Source organism: Lytechinus variegatus, chromosome 13 (assembly GCF_018143015.1).
Source record: "Lytechinus variegatus isolate NC3 chromosome 13, Lvar_3.0, whole genome shotgun sequence".
NCBI lineage: Eukaryota > Metazoa > Echinodermata > Echinoidea > Temnopleuroida > Toxopneustidae > Lytechinus > Lytechinus variegatus.
Genome location: NC_054752.1, coordinates 31,250,926 through 31,271,049, shown reverse-complemented (window position 1 = coordinate 31,271,049; position 20,124 = coordinate 31,250,926). Strand labels below are relative to the sequence as shown.

The window sequence follows — 20,124 nt, the reverse complement described above, 5'->3', positions numbered from 1 at the left end:
TAACGTGATAAGGGTGTCAAAAACACAAAAATAATGAAAAAAGGGTATCTATTTCACTAGGAAAATTACGTGTTTAGGGTCGAAATTGTCGGGATGTTAAAACAAAATTAAAATGTTTTATAAAGGATGGCCCCAACGCTTCGTGTTTAGAGTCCGATTTGCGCGAGGTGTAGAAGGTGGGTCGTACTAAACCAAATAAGGTAAAGCCGACGACCGAAGGACCCGTAACAATAAAATATTCCTGTACTTGTTTAGGGGTTCATTTCAGGGAATATTTGCCAAGAGTATCGTTTTGTTTCCAATACTTGTTAAGGGTAGGGTTTCACACGCCAATACTTGTTAAGGGGTGCATTTTCAGAATATGGAAATTACGTGTTTAGGGTGCTTTTCGAGACCCCGTGGTCGCGCATGGTATCCACTCGTGAATGGAAGTGGCCCCCCCGGGCCTCCGAACCCCTATATGCATTGAACTTTACGTTAAAGCACTGGCGTATACGGATTTAAGGGGTGGGGCTTTGGTGGGGGGAGAGTTTCAAAACCGAGAAAAATAATAAGAAAATGAAGGAATACAGAACAAGAAAAGAAATGACAGGAAAAGGATGAAATCTAACTCCATTATTTGTTGAAAATGTCAAATTCTATCATAAAATTAGAATGTGATTATGAAAAGGCACTCATATGGGTCGCTTGGCTCGCTCGCTACTTTTTAGACATATCCCCAACATTTGCCATGATGTGACCCTTAAATTTTTTGGTGCAATACGCATTTCCGTTGAATTAATGTGTGGCATAAATATATCCGGACTGGGCAGTGCTAAAATTTGTGATAATATAAGCCATCATCAAGGATTGAAATGGCCGAAATTGTGGAAAAGATCAAAAACAAAAATCGAAAACAAAATAAAAACAATCGAAATCGAAAATGGTGAACGGGAGCGAGCGGTGATGATTTTTTTCTCTCCGCTCCACGACCGCTCCAACAACGCTCGGGCGGTGTGACCATGCTTTTAAATAAAACATTAGTGTGTTTGAGACATAATAAGTACATGTACATGGTTATAAAGTACATACATTTTAGGGACGTTCCACAGTTATGTTCGTGCGCATCATAATTTTCCAAATTTGAATAGGGTGAGAGGAAATGCACACCTCTGTTAACGACATTGGAAAAAATGTGGGGAAATTCTCAAAGCTTGACGAACATCTTCATGGGAAAGGCCAAGCTAACAGTTTAGGTCACATGTATTTGACATGCATAATACAAATCACAGTAATGAAATATGTAGTTGCAGGGGATGTCACTCCATTCGAGGTGTCTAGGCTTATCATTCATGATGGCGCAGTCTTCAGAGTTGTCCCAGTTGTCCGGCTCTCCCTCCACCCAATCTGCATGCAAGATCAATATCAAACGACAGGATGCACTAACTGACTCTTGAATGGCAAAGAATTGATACTGTGAGTTATTTTTTACAATATGAAAGGAACAGCCAAAAACATCACGTCTGGGGTTTGCGTCAAAAATGCGGAAAATACTTGGAAATAAACTTTGTTGTAACTACAATGCATTACCTCATTGTCTCTTATATAATCATATATATATAACGAGAGAGGCGTGGATATATGTACCAATCGCTTTGAAAGCTTTACAACATAGTCTATACTTTGCTTCATCCTTGATTCTACTCTACTTTTCACACACACACACACACACGCATATATATATTTATATATACACACAAGTACACACATAAATTTCACAACCACTACGCAGATCGACGCTTCTGGATTTTTGGAAATCAAATGCCAGAAGCCCTAACATGAGAAAGCAACCTTTGTCGAAAATCATTAACTTACAACATTATATGTATGAGCATACTATTGAATTTAGAGTTCTTAATAACCTTAGTTCTCTATTGGCATCGAGACGGCAAATCCGATTTGTTTTTTACAAAAAAAATCTATAAATTATTTCTTGTTTGGAGAATATTGAACAAATTTTACCTGTCTGCTTGTCTTTTTTTTCTTTCTTTTCCCTCTAAACAATTTTCATTTTGAGTTAGATTCCCCTTCAGGTCTGATATTCTTATTTGTTTAAGCGGTTTTATGATTGAAACAATCTACATAATAGCTTTAATCTTCTCTCTTCTCTGTCTAGTTTCCCATTAAGTGCATAGAGACACCCATGAGAATATGCGCTATACAAGCAACGTTGTATTATTTATTATTATCATTATTATTCTCCATATTACTGTCATGGGTTAAGATAGTGCTTTTCGCTTACTTCGGTAATCTGTAGTGTTTCCTCGTCTTGTTGTACGGCAGGAAAATTTGCCATCACCGTCAGAGACACGTTTGCAGTTGATCCAGTAACATTGGTGACTTTTTCTTTGCTGAATATGCGGCAAAACGCAGTGCCAAAGAATTTGAACTTCGCTCTCACTCTCCGGGACCATTAGAGAGGGGCGCATTACCGTCCCTCTATACGTGAACACAGACCTCTTGTCGCAGTCGTTAACAGCTTCATTCAAAATGCGGACTCTTTTTTTAGGAAAACTGTAACATTTCCCCTCCCCCGGCAGCCAACCATGGGGACAACGTGCTGTAAAATGAAAGAGCATAATCATGAAGATTAGATTAGTTTTAGCAATTTTTTTAAGCGATCTGAAAGTGATGAATTCAATTCGAGCTAGGATGTATGGTTACACCTAGCATGTCTTAATATTCATCCGCTAAGCAAATTTGAAGTGAGGAAGCCTTCGACGGCACATGCTGTGTCCGTTAACATTGCTCGAATGCTATGTATGGTTTCAGGAAAATCAAGACATATGGATCTTCTTAAAACATCATACACGTGAAACCTCTACATGGCCCCCCTAAAAAAACCCAATCACCACCAACAAAACTAAACGAGTCAAAACAAAACACATGGTACCCAATATTCCAATATGGACACTTAATTATGAGAGGGACGAAGCTACTTTCCACAAAGCCAAAAATGGACGAAAACTTCTGATAGAAGTGTCGATCCTTGGGGCGAGGGGGGGGGGGGGATCGCCCAACCAATGAAAATATCGCATACATTCGTAATTCCGAAGGTTCGGTTATTCCGAAGGTTCGTATTTCCGAAGGTTCGTAATTCCGAAGGTTCGTCAATCCGAAAACGAAATAAGGTTCGTAATTCCGAAGGTTCGTCAATCCGAAAACGAAATAAGGTTCGTAATTCCGAAGGTTCGTTAATCCGAAAACGAAATAAGGTTCGTAATTCCGAAGGTTCGTTAATCCGAAAACAAAATGAGGTTCGTAATTCCGAAGGTTCGTCAATCCGAAAACGAAATAAGGTTCTTTAATCCGAAAACGAAATAAGGTTCGTTAATCCGAAACGAAAAAAGGTTCGTTAATCCGAAAATTAAATAAGTTCGTATTTCCGAAAATGAAAAATTATTCATTTTGGTAACAAAAACGGTGTTGTCATTACAAGATTACACGATATTATGCAATGACGATCGATGATACATGCATGTGTTGTGGCCAAAAGCATGTATTTCATTAAGAATAGGCGCCCTGATCAAGCATAGGCTAATTTCGATTTTATCTGAGCAATTGCTGCCTAAGCAAATGGTTTAAAGATGGAGGGGATCAAGTGTGTTGGTCGCGTGCGAGTAACCTCTAGATAATAGGATTTGTATTGGAGGGAATGTCATTTTTTATAACAGCTTCTGCTGGTAATAAAAAATAAATACTATAATAATGATCCTTGTGAGATGTTGAAAGCGCGAATCGCAAGCTCAAACTATTACAAGACGTGAACTTAAACATTCTGAGCAGTTTTTTAATCGTGAGAAAGATGTGTATCTTCTAAAGAATTAACTCGAGGGCGAGCTGTAATTTGTTTAATAGTGACCTAAGTAATTTTTTAAGGACTGCATTTAGTGACTCATGAATAGAATATATATCTCACGAACTAAATAATGAGAGCGCGAACCGCAAGCTTAAATTTGTGATATTCCACCTGAAAACTGGACATTTTATATTTTTTTGTAACCAGGAATAGAATGAGTTCCTCAATAAACAATACTTGATGCGAGCGAGAAACGTGAGCCAAAATTTTCCGATTTCCAACCTGAAAACTGACATTCTAAGCATTCTTGTTAAAAAAATAATAGCTGGAGAACAGTTTTCAGAACTGAAGTGGCTTCCCTATCTATATCATTATTATCATTCTAGGCCTACATGAAATTTCCAAAAGTTTGAGCACGTGATTCGCTCGCAACATCTCACAAGGATGCCCTTTTAACAGTAATTGACCAAAAAGGCGAATTTTACATCTTCAGATTTGATTTCTTCCCCCCCCCAACCGCTTGCTCGCTACGCTCGCAGAAATGAAACGTAAATATATAATTTATCAATCAGTGATCACTTAATTTTTTGCTCAATTCAATTACTACAAAACACACAACTTCTTTACACAGATGATAATCTCATGGTGAAAATATACGTTTGCACCAAATTGCCCCTATTGGTCCCCTTTTTTTGGCTTTGCCCCCCCCCCCAGGAAAATATATTCCGCCGCCACTGGTTGAAACACGCATCGTCTTCATGGCTAACTGCAAAAAATTCTTTAAATGTCCCCTTTAGATCAGGTCAGAGCTTATATATTTAAAATTTCTGTTTGCGACCTTGCTCGCAGTTATTATCTAAAGTTAGTTACATAGGCATTTCGTTTTGAAGATCACAAACATATTGCCCATCATATTAAAAAAAAATATATCGCTCGCGCTCGCATTATTCAAAAAGGGTTTATCATGTTATTACATATTTACTTTTTTTATAAGTATAAAGCTAATTATTGACTGTTAGGACTACCCTTTCAAAGAAACAAACAAAAATCAACTTCAAGCTGCCGATCGAGGAAAATGTGGCTGAAAAAAATATTGCCCCCCCCCCCTATTTGACGAAAGTTGGATCCGCCGGGAGGGAGGCAGGGGGCACTTGCACCCCCAAAATGAAATAAAAAAAACAGGGAAATGAATATTTTCCAAAATGGGAAAGTTCCTTTTTCAAAAATAAATATGCGGTTTTTCGTGTTTTTTCGAAATAAAATACTCTTTTTAAAGTATACAAGTTAAGTTTTCAGGCTGGAATATTGCAAATTTTCAGCTTGCGCTTCGCACTCTCATTCGATTGGTGAAATATGCATCCTAAAGAGGTCACTAAATGCTTTCTTTAACAGGTTCCTTTTCTGGTCAGTATGTTTAAGCTGCGTTTTGCACTCGTGTTAATTTTTTAGTTAGATGCACATCTTTTTAATGACAGCAGAAATCTGCTTGGATTTTTAAAAACTTATTTTCATTTTTTATTGAAATACCCTAAAGTTTTAGCTTGTGATTCACGCTCGCAACACCTCGCAATTATGCCATTTTAAGAATAATTGACCCCCCAAAACGTTTTACAACTTCACCTTTGAATTTATTTTACCAAGCCGCTCGCTCATTACACTCTCTCTCGAAAAATAAAGCCTAAATATACGTTTTGCCATAATAAGAAATCACTTCAAAAAAGGTTTTTCTCTACTTAATCACTATCAAACACAATGACTTCAAGCAGATGATAATCTTAAGGGGAAAATATCACCAAAGTGTCCATTTTGACGTATGAGTTTCATTTTTTGGCTTTACCCCCAAACGAAAATTCGTTCGGCCGCCCTTGCCTTCCCATCCTCATAACAATTGAACGGCAACAGTGCCCCCCCCCTTGCCTCTGCTTTCCCAGTTTTCATTTTTCGGATTAACGAACCTTATTTCGTTTTCGGATTAACGAACCTTATTTCGTTTTCGGATTAACGAACCTTCGGAAAAACGAACCTTATTTTGTTTTCGGATTAACGAACCTTCGGAACAACGAACCTTATTTCGTTTTCGGATTAACGAACCTTCGGAACAACGAACCTTATTTCGTTTTCGGATTAACGAACCTTCGGAACAACGAACCTTATTTCGTTTTCGGATTATCGAACCTTCGGAACAACGAACCTTATTTCGTTTTCGGATTATCGAACCTTCGGAATAACGAACCGTCGGAATAACGCCACAAATGTTCGGATTAACGAATCCTTTTTCGTTTTCGGATTAACGAACATCGAGGTATAGGCAATTTACGTGTTTCGGAAATACGAACCTTCGGAATAAAGAACCTTCGGAATTACGAAGCTTCGGAATTACGAAGTGTAACCGAAAATATTGGGGGAGGGGAAACATATCTTTTCACCCCCTCCCCATAATTCCGGATGTGCAAAAATAACAGAAATCACCGAGCGAAATTGAGATACACAACTCGTTCTTTTATTTCAAATCATGCTCAAAATGTCCGCTTTTCAGATTGGAATATAAAAATTTTCAGCTCACGCTTCGCGCTCGCATCATTTCTGTAGCAAAACCCATACTTTTCATGATTAAATAGGTGAATATGAATGTCCCGTTTTCAGTTCTAAACCTCAAAAGAACTCCCGCTTCGATTTGCAATAATCTTTTGTTGGATATATATCTCGTTCTTTATCAAAAACGTCCATTAAACTGTCAATTTTTGCAGATCGAAATATCAAAATTTTCAGCGCTTCGCGCTCGCATCTATTGTTCTTTTAGATACCAACCTTAATCATTGGTACAAAAAATGCTTAGAATATCAAGCTTTCAGGTTAGAGTATAACGAAATTTCAGGTTGCTCTCGACACTCGCATTATCTGTGTAGTGAGATATGTATCCTCATCATGAGTTACTAAAAAAATCTGTACAGGTATACCCTTATCCTGTATCAAGGTCAGTATACTACAAAATTTCAGCTCGCGCTTCGTGCTCGCATTAATTTTTTGGTGAGATATGTGTCTGTATCTCATGTGTTTTATATATTCGCCTTTGGAACACTGATTCAGAATTTTGCCCCCCCCCCCCACATTTGAAAGATGGATCGACACCCCTGCCTTCTGAAGTGGACTGCGGGGAGGGGCCGGTAACGACTTTGTGAGTCTACATTTGGCTTTGAGGAAAGTAGATTACCTCTCACAAGACTCCAAACTGAACTGAGTACTCAGGAACCGTAGGTTTGGCCACACGTCAGATCATCCTTGCGCATCTCTGGGTTTTATTTTAGTCTACCCCCCCCCAAAAAAAAAAAATAAACTAAAAGGTCTATTCGAAAAAAGGATTTAAAAATAGATGATCCGCGAATTTTATACATGTAGATGCTACAAGGCATGTAACAACGATATCTCCGTGAGGGGGTATCAAAACCCCAAAGCAATACTTAAAATGGCTTGCTTAAAGGTAAATGCTAGTTTTGGTAACGATATCAAAATGAGTTCGTACAGAATCCAACGAAATGACCACCAAAGTGTCTGTTTGTATAATATATAAGACGCATGTGCCAAAGGATTCTGGAAGAAATTGAGTAATTGCTGAGAAATCAGCAAATAAGCACAGGATTCGGGTAGAGCGTCGGGCCCGACGCTCTAAGCAATAATTATACATTGTACAACGTGCGCTTATCTGCGTTGGGGATCTTCGGTGTGAACATTTTTCAGCGTAGATTTCAAGATTTCACAAAGTTCAGTTTATGTAATTGTACCAGATCTAGATCCTCGATGATATACTGACAATTAAGCCTTGTTTTACAGACTTTCAAATGAAATCAGTGTGTACTGCATCTACTGGAAACAAATATTGTTTGACGCTTTTTTGAAACCTTTATCATCACCAATAATAATTGTTCTACACAAAAAAAGGAGTGCAAAAGGGCTACCAAAATAAAGTGCGTGGATGTACTATTCTTTGGAGGCATATTAAGTCCAAGATCATTGGTGATTCTGGGTGTGACTGGACACTGTGTAAGCATACGTGAATCGATAATGCGTAATTGAGAAGGTGTGCGCGCCAACTGCTCCACACCCACCGTAGATCACAATCATATTATACTCTATCAATATACACACCCACGTCCATCAATTCTTGCATACAACCTCTGGGTCTCGCGTCAGAAGGACGTGCTGAGTCCGATTATCGTGGTTACCACCCTTCCTCAAACCAACGAACGTAGAGGGCAGCAACACTTTGCAGTTGGCGCAAACCGCAAACCCTCATCCACACCATCTACCTCCCACACACACCCACCCTCCTCCACACGCACCCTCACGTATCGTCGCGTTGATCATGCCTACACACAATAGTGATTACGACTTACAAAGGCCGGCGCAATTCGGCAGAGGATCCAGAGATTCAGTGGTGTTTGTTCCACCTGTTGTGAGTGTCATTGTGGTGTTAGTGGTGGTAGAAGGCTCACTCGAACGAGATTCTGAAGATTCTGTGTTACCTTGTTCATGTACCATGCATTGCTTCCCAGAATACCCTTCGAGGCAGTGACACTGGTAACCAGTCATCGTCTCCTCACACCATCCGTTTACACACGGATTGCTCAAGCAATCTACGGAATAAAGGAGAGGGAAATTCAATAAAAAAAACACGAAACATTGGTTGCAGAATTGAAAGCTCCAATTGGCATGATTGGACGGCCATGAATCATTCTGCAGTCTCCTGCAAGGCCCTGTGCACTCTCCCTGGTCCAGTATATTGAGAACGTACAGGTGAAACTGCAATTATAACGTCGCCAAATCTAAGACGACAGCACGCACTCGCGTCCAGTGGCATGTTAAGCCAACAATGTTGATGGGGTCAGATATGGCGTGTCGGGCAAAATTTATTTTAAAAATCCAATGTTTTTCTTCCAAAAATCAATTTTTTTGATAGATTTTGACATAATATTAATAAAATGATATTATTAATCTCCCTTCTCTCTTCCCTTCTCTATTTTTTCTTGTCCGTAAAAAATTGGGGGGGGGGGGCAAATGCTCCCCAAGCCGCCCTCATCTAAACACCACTGCTCGTGGTCAAGCACTGGTTCACGCATGTGTGGCGTCATCAAAGGCACATCTTTTCCGGAGCCTTACTAATCATGCTAATCGAGTAAAATAAGAAATGTGTTCATCTGAAGGTGTGTTCAGTGACGAGTTTCAATGTTAACAGCATCATGAATCATAATTGAAAACTCAATTACAAAATACAGAACGCAAACACGACCAGCGGTGCATTGTTCAGTATCGAAAATATAAAGCTGTTTATTCGTCATCAGGAAAGACTTTAAAATTCTTTAAATTTCCCGTTTTTGTTATAGCACAGCTATTTAGTGCGCAGTTTGACCCATCAAAGGGGGGGGGGGGAGTCAATTCTGGCACCTGCCAGTGTAGGCTTCCACGGCGAGCGCAAATTTGCGTTTCAAAAGTCAATCGTGTTAAATGTCGCATTCGCGATGCTGAAGGTGGTAAAATCAGAGCTGATCGCGTTTACAAACGTATCCGTTTCGACGTTTAAATTTTCCTCCGAATCATGATTTGAAAGAAGTTTCCTTTTACGACCGGGAATGGAGGACATTGAACACACTCTTTCAGGGGTGTAGATAGCGGGGGGGATGGGGGATGCATCCCCCCAGAATTTTAGGTGGGGGGATGGTGTGTACAATCATCCCCCCAGGTTTCTGTGGGGGAAGAAGCAAAACTATACAATAATAAAGCAATGAATGCTAGTTAAAATCAATCAATAATAATAGCAGTAATAATCATAACTGCCAGCAATGACAAACATGATCAAAATTGGAATTTTATTCAGAGTCAATCATCTTATATGCATTTACAACTTGCAAGTTTTAAGTAATAACAACTGTCTTGCGTCGTCATATACATTTAAGGATCGTTATTCAGAGTTTCACCAAGTACATTTCCTTATAATAATTATGTATTTGCAAAGGAGATAAGTTCAAAATATTTCATTACAGAAAGAAAGTGTCGCTTAATCACTCCCTTTCAGAGCAATTGCTTTCATAACACATTAACACTGTTCAAACGAATTAATAAGAAATTACCTATACACATACATTGACCCTTTTCCCTGCTGGCCATGTCCTCAACCCCTACTTTGCAAAGGAAAGGTGAAAATTTTCAGTCTCTAAGGAGCGAATTAGTAAATGAATGATTTTGGAATGAAATAATCCTTTACTGTTAAGGACTGTTTTGCATAACTATATTGGGTGAAAATAAACGTCTTCCAGTTTCAAGAAGAAGTAAGTCGAGGCGCAATGTATTTTGGAATTACTTATACCAGTGATTTCTGTACGTGCGCAGTCTTCTAGGTTTGAAGGTTATAAACTGTTACATTTCCTTACCTATGTTTTTATCATAATCATCATAACAAGGTACATAATAAGAAATGAATCGAAATTATAACAAGTTACTATCTATACAGTTTACTTCCGACAACCCGGTGAGGTTTATTTCATTTCCATACTTAATTCAATCAAGCCTTTGTAATCATGGTAATTTTAAACAGAGTGTGCTTATCATTTTAGTGTCCGCATATCTGCACGTGGATAAGAAATATAATGTTGAGCTTTTTTTATTTCACCCCTATTACTATAATTGTAATTGAAATTTTTTAGTTATTTGGCTGTTTATTTGTTTATTCCTTTAGTCGTTGATTCATTCGTTTGATCATTAACAATATCGCTACTTTTAAAAGAGTATACTACTATGCTAGTAAAATAAGGAATACTAGTTATTCCAGATCATGTTTAGCAGGACTGTCGTGACCAAGATGATAACTAGACATCCGACAAATGACATTTCTCTTATGATCATCTTTACTCATTGTCATTAATCAAACAAAAGATTACTGCCATGAAAAATGTGCAAGGAAGTTTGTTTATTACTGGATGCCCTGTTTATTGCTGAAAGCAAAGTGACTAAAAGACACACGAGATAACCCATGAGGCAGATCGTGTTATTTTGTTATCTTTAACTCGTCTGCTTTGGCCCATGATATTTTGTTTTTATCGAGTACGTTATCTCCTTCATTCTTTATATTTATATATTAATATATATATATATATATATATATATATATATATATATATATATATATATATATATATATATATATATATATATATATATATATACATATATACATATATATATATATATATATATATATATATATATATATATATATATGAAATATATATATCTTAAAGTTTCACGTATTGGCTTCTCTAATAGTAACAAAATATGCTGAAGATAAATGGTAATGCTTTCAAAGCCAATATAGTTTTTATTTCCTCGAATTTTCGACGGACCTCCGTCTTCTTCAGGAGTATATACAATGTGTATACTCCTGAAGAAGACGGAGGTCCGTCGAAAATTCGAGGAAATAAAAACTATATTGGCTTTGAAAGCATTACCATTTATCTTCAGTATAAAATATATATATATATATATATATATTATATATATATATAGTATATAAATATATATAATATATATATATATATAAAGTATGACCCAGCTAGGGATCATCCCCCCAGGTCTAAGGACCTGTCTACGCCACTGCACTCTTTGTTTATCATTATATCTGCTTTTTGTAATCACGTTTCAATCATGATTCATGTTGCTGTTTAAATTTGGAAACCAACTTGATTTATGAATGGCTAAGAATTACTGTTACTATGGCAACTGTCGGATGGAATGGGACCTGTTGGATAGAACGTCCGACAACTGAATTCCTCAAGAAAGGGCTTTTGACAAAAGATTTTCTGCGTATTAGAAAGCATATGCGAAAAGATTACTAAAATGCCCTAATTTGGTAAGATATATTTCGAACAATCTATCTTGAACAACAATCTATGTGGCATTTGACATCAAATCACTTTAGATTTCTTTAGTATATATTGTAAGAAAAAAATAGACAAAATTGCAATATATATATATATATATATATATATATATTCTTTTTTTTGGGGGGGGGCAGTTCCTGTGATTCAGTACCAACCAGGAAATGCGCAGACTCGGTGTCCAGATAAAATACCGCTGTTGCTCTTCCTCATGCATCTTTGATCTCCGTCCACCAAACTTGGTATCAGCTTTGGTATGGTCTTCACCATACTACCATTCCAAAACTGCTTCATCTTACACACATCGAACACAGGGAGTGTGTAGTTGAGTCCATATCCATCGCTGCAGCATGCGTTCGTCCAAGTGGCACCCGCTGTTACTGCAGAAAATACAGTAACAGTATTTAATTTCTAAATAAGTCGAAGAAAACGCAGTCCATATTTCATTTTGTAAATCTGAGAGAGGAATGGAAGGAAGGCAATAGAAACTCATTCGACGCAACCTACTCCCAAGATTTTTGACTGACAAAAGTGTATGCATTATGATTCGCCATCTAACACTGATTCTAGGAAGGGCAATTTCCCATTCGGGAAGAAATATCACTTAATGTTTTGAACTATTTGACTGGCGGGAGAATTAGGGCTACCTAACTGTTTTGGGTGATGAATTTGATTCGGTCAAGATATGCTCAGACATATAATTTTACTTTGGCATTCAATATTGTCATAAATCCTGAATTTTCTCATGGATATTACTCTCCTAAGTTTTAGGTACTTTCTTTTTAAAAATGTATACCCTTTTAAATTGACACACCAGTTAATTTGAAAAAATGCAAGAAAGTTTTCTTTACAAAAAATTATTATGAAAAATATCAACTAAACTTTCTGCAAAAACTAAAAATATATTCATCTTTAAACCATAATTTAATGACTCATAATATAGGAACACACGTAACCGTCAAATCTTGTTTGGGATAATTGTGAGTCTTGATGTTTAATTTCCTAAATTCAAGTGATATATTATTTTCCATATATTTGCCCGCGGATTTTCATCTCACCGGAAGCACGTACCAATGGACGTCATCTACAGTCATTTACGATCGTGGTTCTGTTTATACTTCCCAAGAAACCCTGATTCTGGTCAAATTACGTTTTTAAATGCATCTTTTTGTAGGTTTACGATCGGCGTTCTGGAACGCCGTTTAAATGAAAGTAAGCACGGACGCAACCGTGTTTTGGACTAATCACGTTTGAAAACGCTGATTCTGGCCTGAGAAGTAGAAGCATAATTTTATGACACCCCTATAGACGTTAAATTTCCTAAATTCAAGTGATATATTATTTTCCATATATGCGATATTCTTTGAACGGGCTCTTTACAAGAATATAGTGCATCCATATTTGCTTATCACGATGATCATACATTACTTACAATAATAATGAAAAATTATGGTCCATTGTACACTGTTATAAAACCCTGATTTTACAGAAAAAAAAGATTTTGCAAAATGCAATAACAGAATCATTCTGTAAATTCATAAAACAGGGATTTTCTGCAATTTAACAAAACAGGTCTGTTTAAAAAGGCGAAAATGCTGTTTTATTTAAGGAAATTTGTAAGATTCCATACACCAAATACCAATTTCCTGTATGATTACGCAATTTGGTAAGATTATCGGTGTTCTCGAGACTCTGCTGGAGGAACTTCTTTTATTTTAAGGATACATTTTCTAACAGTGTATAGCGCAGCTACTTCAATTGCATATATGACCTGCCACCTCCAAACCATTGATAAATCGACCAAAATGAATATTTAGATTTTTTATTTAGCTTACAATTCATTTCCTAAGCTTTAAAACGATATATAATATGTTAAAATTGATCAACAATAACCATTGCAAGTACATTCAGCAATAAAAAGAAAAGAAGGTTTGAAGTTTGGGGATCACTCAAGCAGTCTGAAAAAGTAGTGGCCAAGAAACTTTTGTATCCTTTTTTATATTCAACTTCAGAACTTCAAACTTTCACAGTATGAAGAAGAAGAATTGCTCTTTTAGATAAGCTATTTTTTAATTTTTGGATTTTCGAGACTAAATTATTATTTTGGCTATTTACAGAGAACCTTATCTGGCGACTCATTGGTTGTTTCGGGGTGGTAGGTCACATAACACTGCACTTGATACTTGGTATCATTGCCCCGAGTGTAAATGAGCCGCAATATTATGTGCTAAAGCATTCAAGGAATAAATCCTAACGGGTACGCATTCACCACACCTGGGTGGAGTGCAGCACAATGTGGGTAAATTTCTTGTTGACGGAAAACACGATTTTCGACAATAAAATAAGGATTATATTGCTTACCCGTTAACAGGATGATGTAAGCAGCTAGATTGATGGCCAACATCCTTCTTCTAATGGTCCGTCTAAGGGTTGAAAGAATGTTGTGGAATGTTATATCCTATATAAATATTACATTACTTCTACTTCTAAGTTGAAGCCATGTAACATCTTTCCAGATATAGAGTGCACATTAACCATATCATGCTCTAAAACAATTTAGCTTTCAGCTCTCCCCAAAATACCCACCCACCCCCCCCCAAAAAAAAAAAAATTAACGGCAAGGAAAATAAGTGCGATTTTAGAGAAATTTGAATCTTTGTGAATCATCCCCTCACGTTGCGCTATGAAACCTATTTTTGCAGATCTCCTACACTGATGACGCTAGATGTACGTCGCGGGTTTGCCCAACCACACAATCATGCGGACACGCCGAAAAGTCAGTTGTCTCTACTGATGTGATAGACATCGCAGCATAGGTGGCGGAAGCGGAGGGGGGGGGGGGGGGACAGGGGAAAACGTCCCCTCCTAAATTTTAGGAGGAGGGGACGGCCTCTCCCATCCCCCTAAAAAGAAGAGACAAAGAAAAAAAATGAAGGTAGAGAAGAAGAAGAAGGAAGAAGAAAGAAAGAACGAAATAAAGGAAGAAAGAACATGAAGAAAAAAGAAAGAAAGAAAAAAGGAAAGATAGAGAGAAAGAAAGACAAAAGAAAGAAAGAAAGAAAGAAAAAAAGGAAAGAAAGATAGAAAGAAAGAAAGAACAGAAGAAAGGAAGAGGAAAAAGATAATAAGTTAACTAAATAGATGAAACAAAGAAACATTAAAACCTACAATACAATACAATTTAAAAAAACACAGTTTTTACTACATGGAAAATACACACATTTTAATCTCGCTCCTAATGCGGTTTTGTTCACCAACAAAAAAGTTTTTTTCGCACCACGAAGAAGAAAATATGTAAAAAAAAAGGAGAAGAGAAGAAAGCAAGATAAGAAAAAAAATGTGAATGAAATAAGGGGAGGGGATAATTGGAAAATGAAAAAAAAATATCGGGTCACTTCATAAAAAAGGAAAATTTTGCTCACACTTCGCGCTCGCATTCCCTCCTTTTAAGTGAGATACAGCTTATTAGGATACCATGGAGCTTAGAATAGGCCTATCCAATTTTAAAGTCAATATGCACAAATTGTTTTGCTTGCGATTCGAGTTTCCATTGCATTCTGTTCATGCTTACAAAAATTCTTAATATCAGAAAAAAAAAATCAGCTAGCTCTATACGCGCTGGCATTATTTGACAGGCAAATGTAGTGAGATACTTATTCTCTTCATGTATTACAGAAAACAGTAATTCAAGTGTTACCGTTTCAAGTCAGTATATCACTTATTTTCATCTTGCTCCTCGTATCAACTGTTTAGTAACACAACCATCCTATTCATCGTTTGAAAAAGTGCTTAGATCCGAGGTTTTAGGTCAGAATATTAATTTTTTCAGCTCGCGCGTCGCGCTCGCATCAATTGTTTAGATAGATACTGACCCATCCAGTTCATGGTCACGATAATTGTATTAGAATTTTAAGGGGTTTTTGGTCGTAATATAAAAAATGTTTAGCTCGCGCTTCGCTCTCGAATGTTTAGTTAAATAGCCATTCCGTTCAGGATTACCAAAAGTGCTCAGAATGACCCAATTGTAGGTCGGATTACCAAAATTTTACAGCTCGCGCTTCGCGCTCGCTTAAATTGTTTAGATAGATTCCCATCCTGTTCATGGTCACAAAAGTGCGTAGAACGTCAAGTTTTTGGTTGGAATAACAAAAATTGTGGGATCGCACTACGCGCTCGCATTTCGTTAGATTCAAATGCTACTCATGATGACCAAAAGTGCTTACAATGTCAACATTTTAGGTCAGAAAATCATTTTTTTTAAGCTCGGGCTTCGCGCTTACATAAATTGTTAAGATAGGTACCCATCCCGTTCATGATAACAAAAAGTGCTTTAGAATATCAAATTTTGGGCCGGATCTCTATATAAAATTTCCAGCTCGCACTACGCGCTCACATAAAATGTTTAGTTTAGATTCTGAACTCCATTCTGTTCATGATTATCACAAGTGCTTAGAATGTCAAAATTTTAGGTCAGGTTATCAAATATTTTCAGCTCGCGCTTCGCATGAAAGGTTTAGATACTATCCTGTTCATCATTCATATATTTACAATGGAACCAAAATCAGGTAGGGCCCAAAATGCAAAATCCTGTTAATGCGCCTGCCTTGTTAGATATCTCATCATGTTTGTAAGAAAAACTAAGATGTAAAATTACGGACTTTATAGTGTTAGACTACCCCGTAAACCAAAAATACAAACAACAGCTTTTAGCAGCTGACTCGGAAAATTCGGGTGAAAATATTTGTTCCGTCCCCCCTAAATTCGTATGCCTCCGCAGCCAATGCATCGCAGACACGGGGGGGGGATGCATCCACTACGCAGACTTTTGGGGGATTTTCCAAAGCCCTTCATGACAAAGCAGCCTTTGTCGAAAATCAGTGAATCAAAACAGCTGTGTCGCCCTGAGACTCTGGACAAACGACATTTTGGCAATTTTTCGTCAGCTACGAATCTTAGGAAGATCTGCTGACCCGGTTCGTCAGTTTTCGACAAGGACCTCAAGGCTGTCCATCGTGATTTGACGGGCATTTTCAATAGTTTAACAATGTAAAATCCGTCCCTGATGCAATTGCGATAACTCGCTAAATATTACTTAATTCCGATTACCGCATTGTATAACGGGGATGGTAATCAGTGCTGTTTGTTTACGCAGTTGCGCGTTGGCTATTAATAAATCGTTTTTTTTTTCACTTACCGGTCGTGTTCAAAATAGAAGCACCGCGCAGCTCATGAACTTACCGATAAGTGTAAGGTCAATGTCAAATTGCGTCTTACTTGTTTATAGTGATTCTTCATACTGGAAACCAGTAGAGATATGACAGTCATCTGTCATCGAGTCATCGAAAGTTTCGGGTCCCTTGATTTAATTTTCATTCAGCAAAGTCAGTTTATTAGGAAAAAAATATCAGTGAAATTTAAGAGATATTAACTGCCTACGCGCAGCCGCATAAGCGGGCATTTATACATGTATAACAACAGTCCATACGCGTTTTCACAACAGCGCGCCGAATTCATGAGCATTGCATGGTTTCATTGATGCTGAACCGCCATGTGCTGACCATTGACTGAATCCATAGTAACGGTTGTAAATCATTATCTATTACATCAACAGGATGTCAAATATTTAGCACTCTTTAGAAACAGCAAAGAAAATAAATATCAATTGCCATTTGTTTATTTTTCGATTTTTACACAGTATTTCGAAAAAAAAATGCATAAAGAGGCGTGGAACCAATGACCAATATCAAACAGAAATCACAATGAAATATATATCCCGATCTAGACAAGAAAGTAGTTGAAGTCCAATGACAAGATAGCATACTTATCGTTGGCTCTGGATGTGAGGAGTGTTACCCAGACTACACGTTTATATTGAGTGAATTCCTTCTAACAACACAATTTTGTAGATAGTTAACACCCCCGCACTTTTTAACCTGGTATTTTTAATAGCTTGCCTATCACCCTTTTCTGGCATTACGAGAGAACATACCTTGGAAGCAGCACGAATTCAATTCAATAATCCATAGGAACAACTAAGTCATAGGCGCCAATCCCGATATGACAGTTTTGGAGGGGGGGGGGGGGGCAAATTCAACGAGGATGGGGTCGAGGGGCATGTTACATAGTGAATGTTTATGATACTCGTTACGACACTTTGGGAGTTCAAGATCACGTCTTACAGCTAGCTTTATTTCGTATCATTTTGTTGTGCTTATATATATATATATATATATATATATATATATATATATATATATATATATATATATATATATATATATATATATATATATATATATATATATATATATATATATATATATATATATATATATATATATATATATATATATTACAAACAGAATTAACATGACCGCAAATATATATACACACACATGATCATCACACAGGAGGATCTGGTTAATCATAACTACTCGCATATAGTGCATTCCTCAATACCTACCCCATCATAGGATAAACAGTGTGTATCAAAAAAGTTAACACTTAAAAAAAAGCCACTATGGGAATTAAAAAATGCGAAACATGTATGTAATTATTCCACATATAATCTTGGGTTTGGGTCCCATCTATCCAATGAAAGAAAAATTTTGACAGAAAGTTACACTTGAGGGAGCACTGTCCATCATTGTAAAGCTCGCAGAAATCTGTTTGCGCAGAAATGCTCGTTTTCAAGACAATGGGAAAAGGCGAAATCAAACTTACCCTGCAAAACATTTCTCATACATTTCCCTTGCACTTTGAGTTAATTGAAATAAAACGGATACATGCAAGCATTTTGTAACAATTTGCCACCAAAATTAAACCTTTACCCTTTTTGTGCCAGCTGGATCTGAGGACATAACTAAATCTAAACAAAAGTTTATATGAGACATCTCCAGCATTTTGTTCACAAAGTTTTTATCATTTAAAGTGGGTTTATATTTAATTTTTCATTAAATACTTGTTTCTCCACACTTTTCCCAAGCTTGACAATGATTAACAAAATGAAAATCAAGCCTAAGCCATTTCATGAAAATCACAGCTAAGTGTAAAGCAAATATCGTCACGATGGCCTCGGTGTGTGGGGGAGTGGGGGTGGGGCGAAATGGCACTCTTCGAAGTGTTTTGGGCAAGGAAACAAATTTTACAAAAGTACATCTTCAAATCAATTTTACCATCTAAATTCCATGTGTTATTATGATTGAGGTCTACTTTTATTTGCATAACTATTTCAAAGTTCTGCGCAAATTATTTTTCAATAACTTTTCAAAAGTAAGTGGTGCTCACTCAAGCGGATTTTTTTTTTCGAGAGTTATATCGTCATTTGCTTTAATGGGTCTGTACCAATGTTAAAATGTGGAAAAATCTTCAGGACATTACAAATGTATAATTTTACAGGACTTTTTCTAAGTTCAAACTTATTTTGATACGCACTGTATAGAGACGGATTCAATGAATAAAGTGATGTTTATACCTCCAACGATGATGAATCTAGAGTTGACTGCATTGACACGAATTTTATTGAGAGAACTAATGAGAAAGATATAAACGCTGAATTACCATCGTCTGGAACACAAATTCTCTAGTGCAGCAAAGAAAGGTTTTATAGGCTTACTACAATTTTGGCGCCTGTTTGACTTGCTTTTCAAAAGACAGCACCGCCAAAGATCATGGTGCACTGTAAGTACATAATGTTTCTGAGGACCGGGGGCCGATTGCACGAAAGGGTCTTTGCAAGGACCGTCTTTCGTGTCGCCCATCTTTTATGATGCGCTATGTGAAACGCATTTTAAATAAATCATCTCCAAACATATTTCATTCGTCCTTTAAAATTAACAGAATATTTGTTTATAAAATGATATGATATATCATGAAATTGTATAAAATTTGATTTAAAAGCAAGCTAACAAATCTTATTCTTTATCATAAATTTCAGAAACACCCCGCTTATAGCGTATCATAAAAGATGGGCGACACGAAAGACGGTCCTTGGAAAGACCCTTTCGTGCAATCGGCCCAGGATCCCAAATAGACGCAATGGCAAACACGGCGCGTTGTGGCGAAGGGGCCCGTAACACATAATTTAGCAATGATCGAAGAACATTTTTCTACGATTGATTCCATTGACTACAATCTACAATCAAGCGTACGATCAATCGTTAACCTTTGTGTTACGCAACCCTGGGGCCCGTAATACAAAGCTTAGCGATGATCGCAGAATATTTTTCTACGATTGAATAATTGTTTGCTCATGTCTTAGGTCACATGATCATGGTCAAGTTCACTTTGGGTCAATAGACATAATATTCTTATTATTGTTGTAAATTGGGTTTTCGTTGTAAATTTTAATATTTCTTTAAA

The 20,124-nt window shown here is 37.0% G+C and overlaps 1 protein-coding gene across 1 annotated transcript; it reads right to left on the bottom strand.

Annotated features, from left to right (window-relative positions):
- Positions 1-1,011: 1,011 nt before the first annotated feature.
- Positions 1,012-8,460, bottom strand: LOC121425853 (C-type lectin-like). Its single transcript, XM_041621933.1, has 3 exons — positions 8,230-8,460; positions 2,282-2,599; positions 1,012-1,386 (listed from the first exon to the last, which is right to left on the bottom strand). Exons 1-3 carry the CDS (start codon positions 8,423-8,425, stop codon positions 1,232-1,234), a joined length of 669 nt encoding a protein of 222 aa, XP_041477867.1. The 5' UTR covers positions 8,426-8,460; the 3' UTR covers positions 1,012-1,231.
- Positions 8,461-20,124: the final 11,664 nt, after the last annotated feature.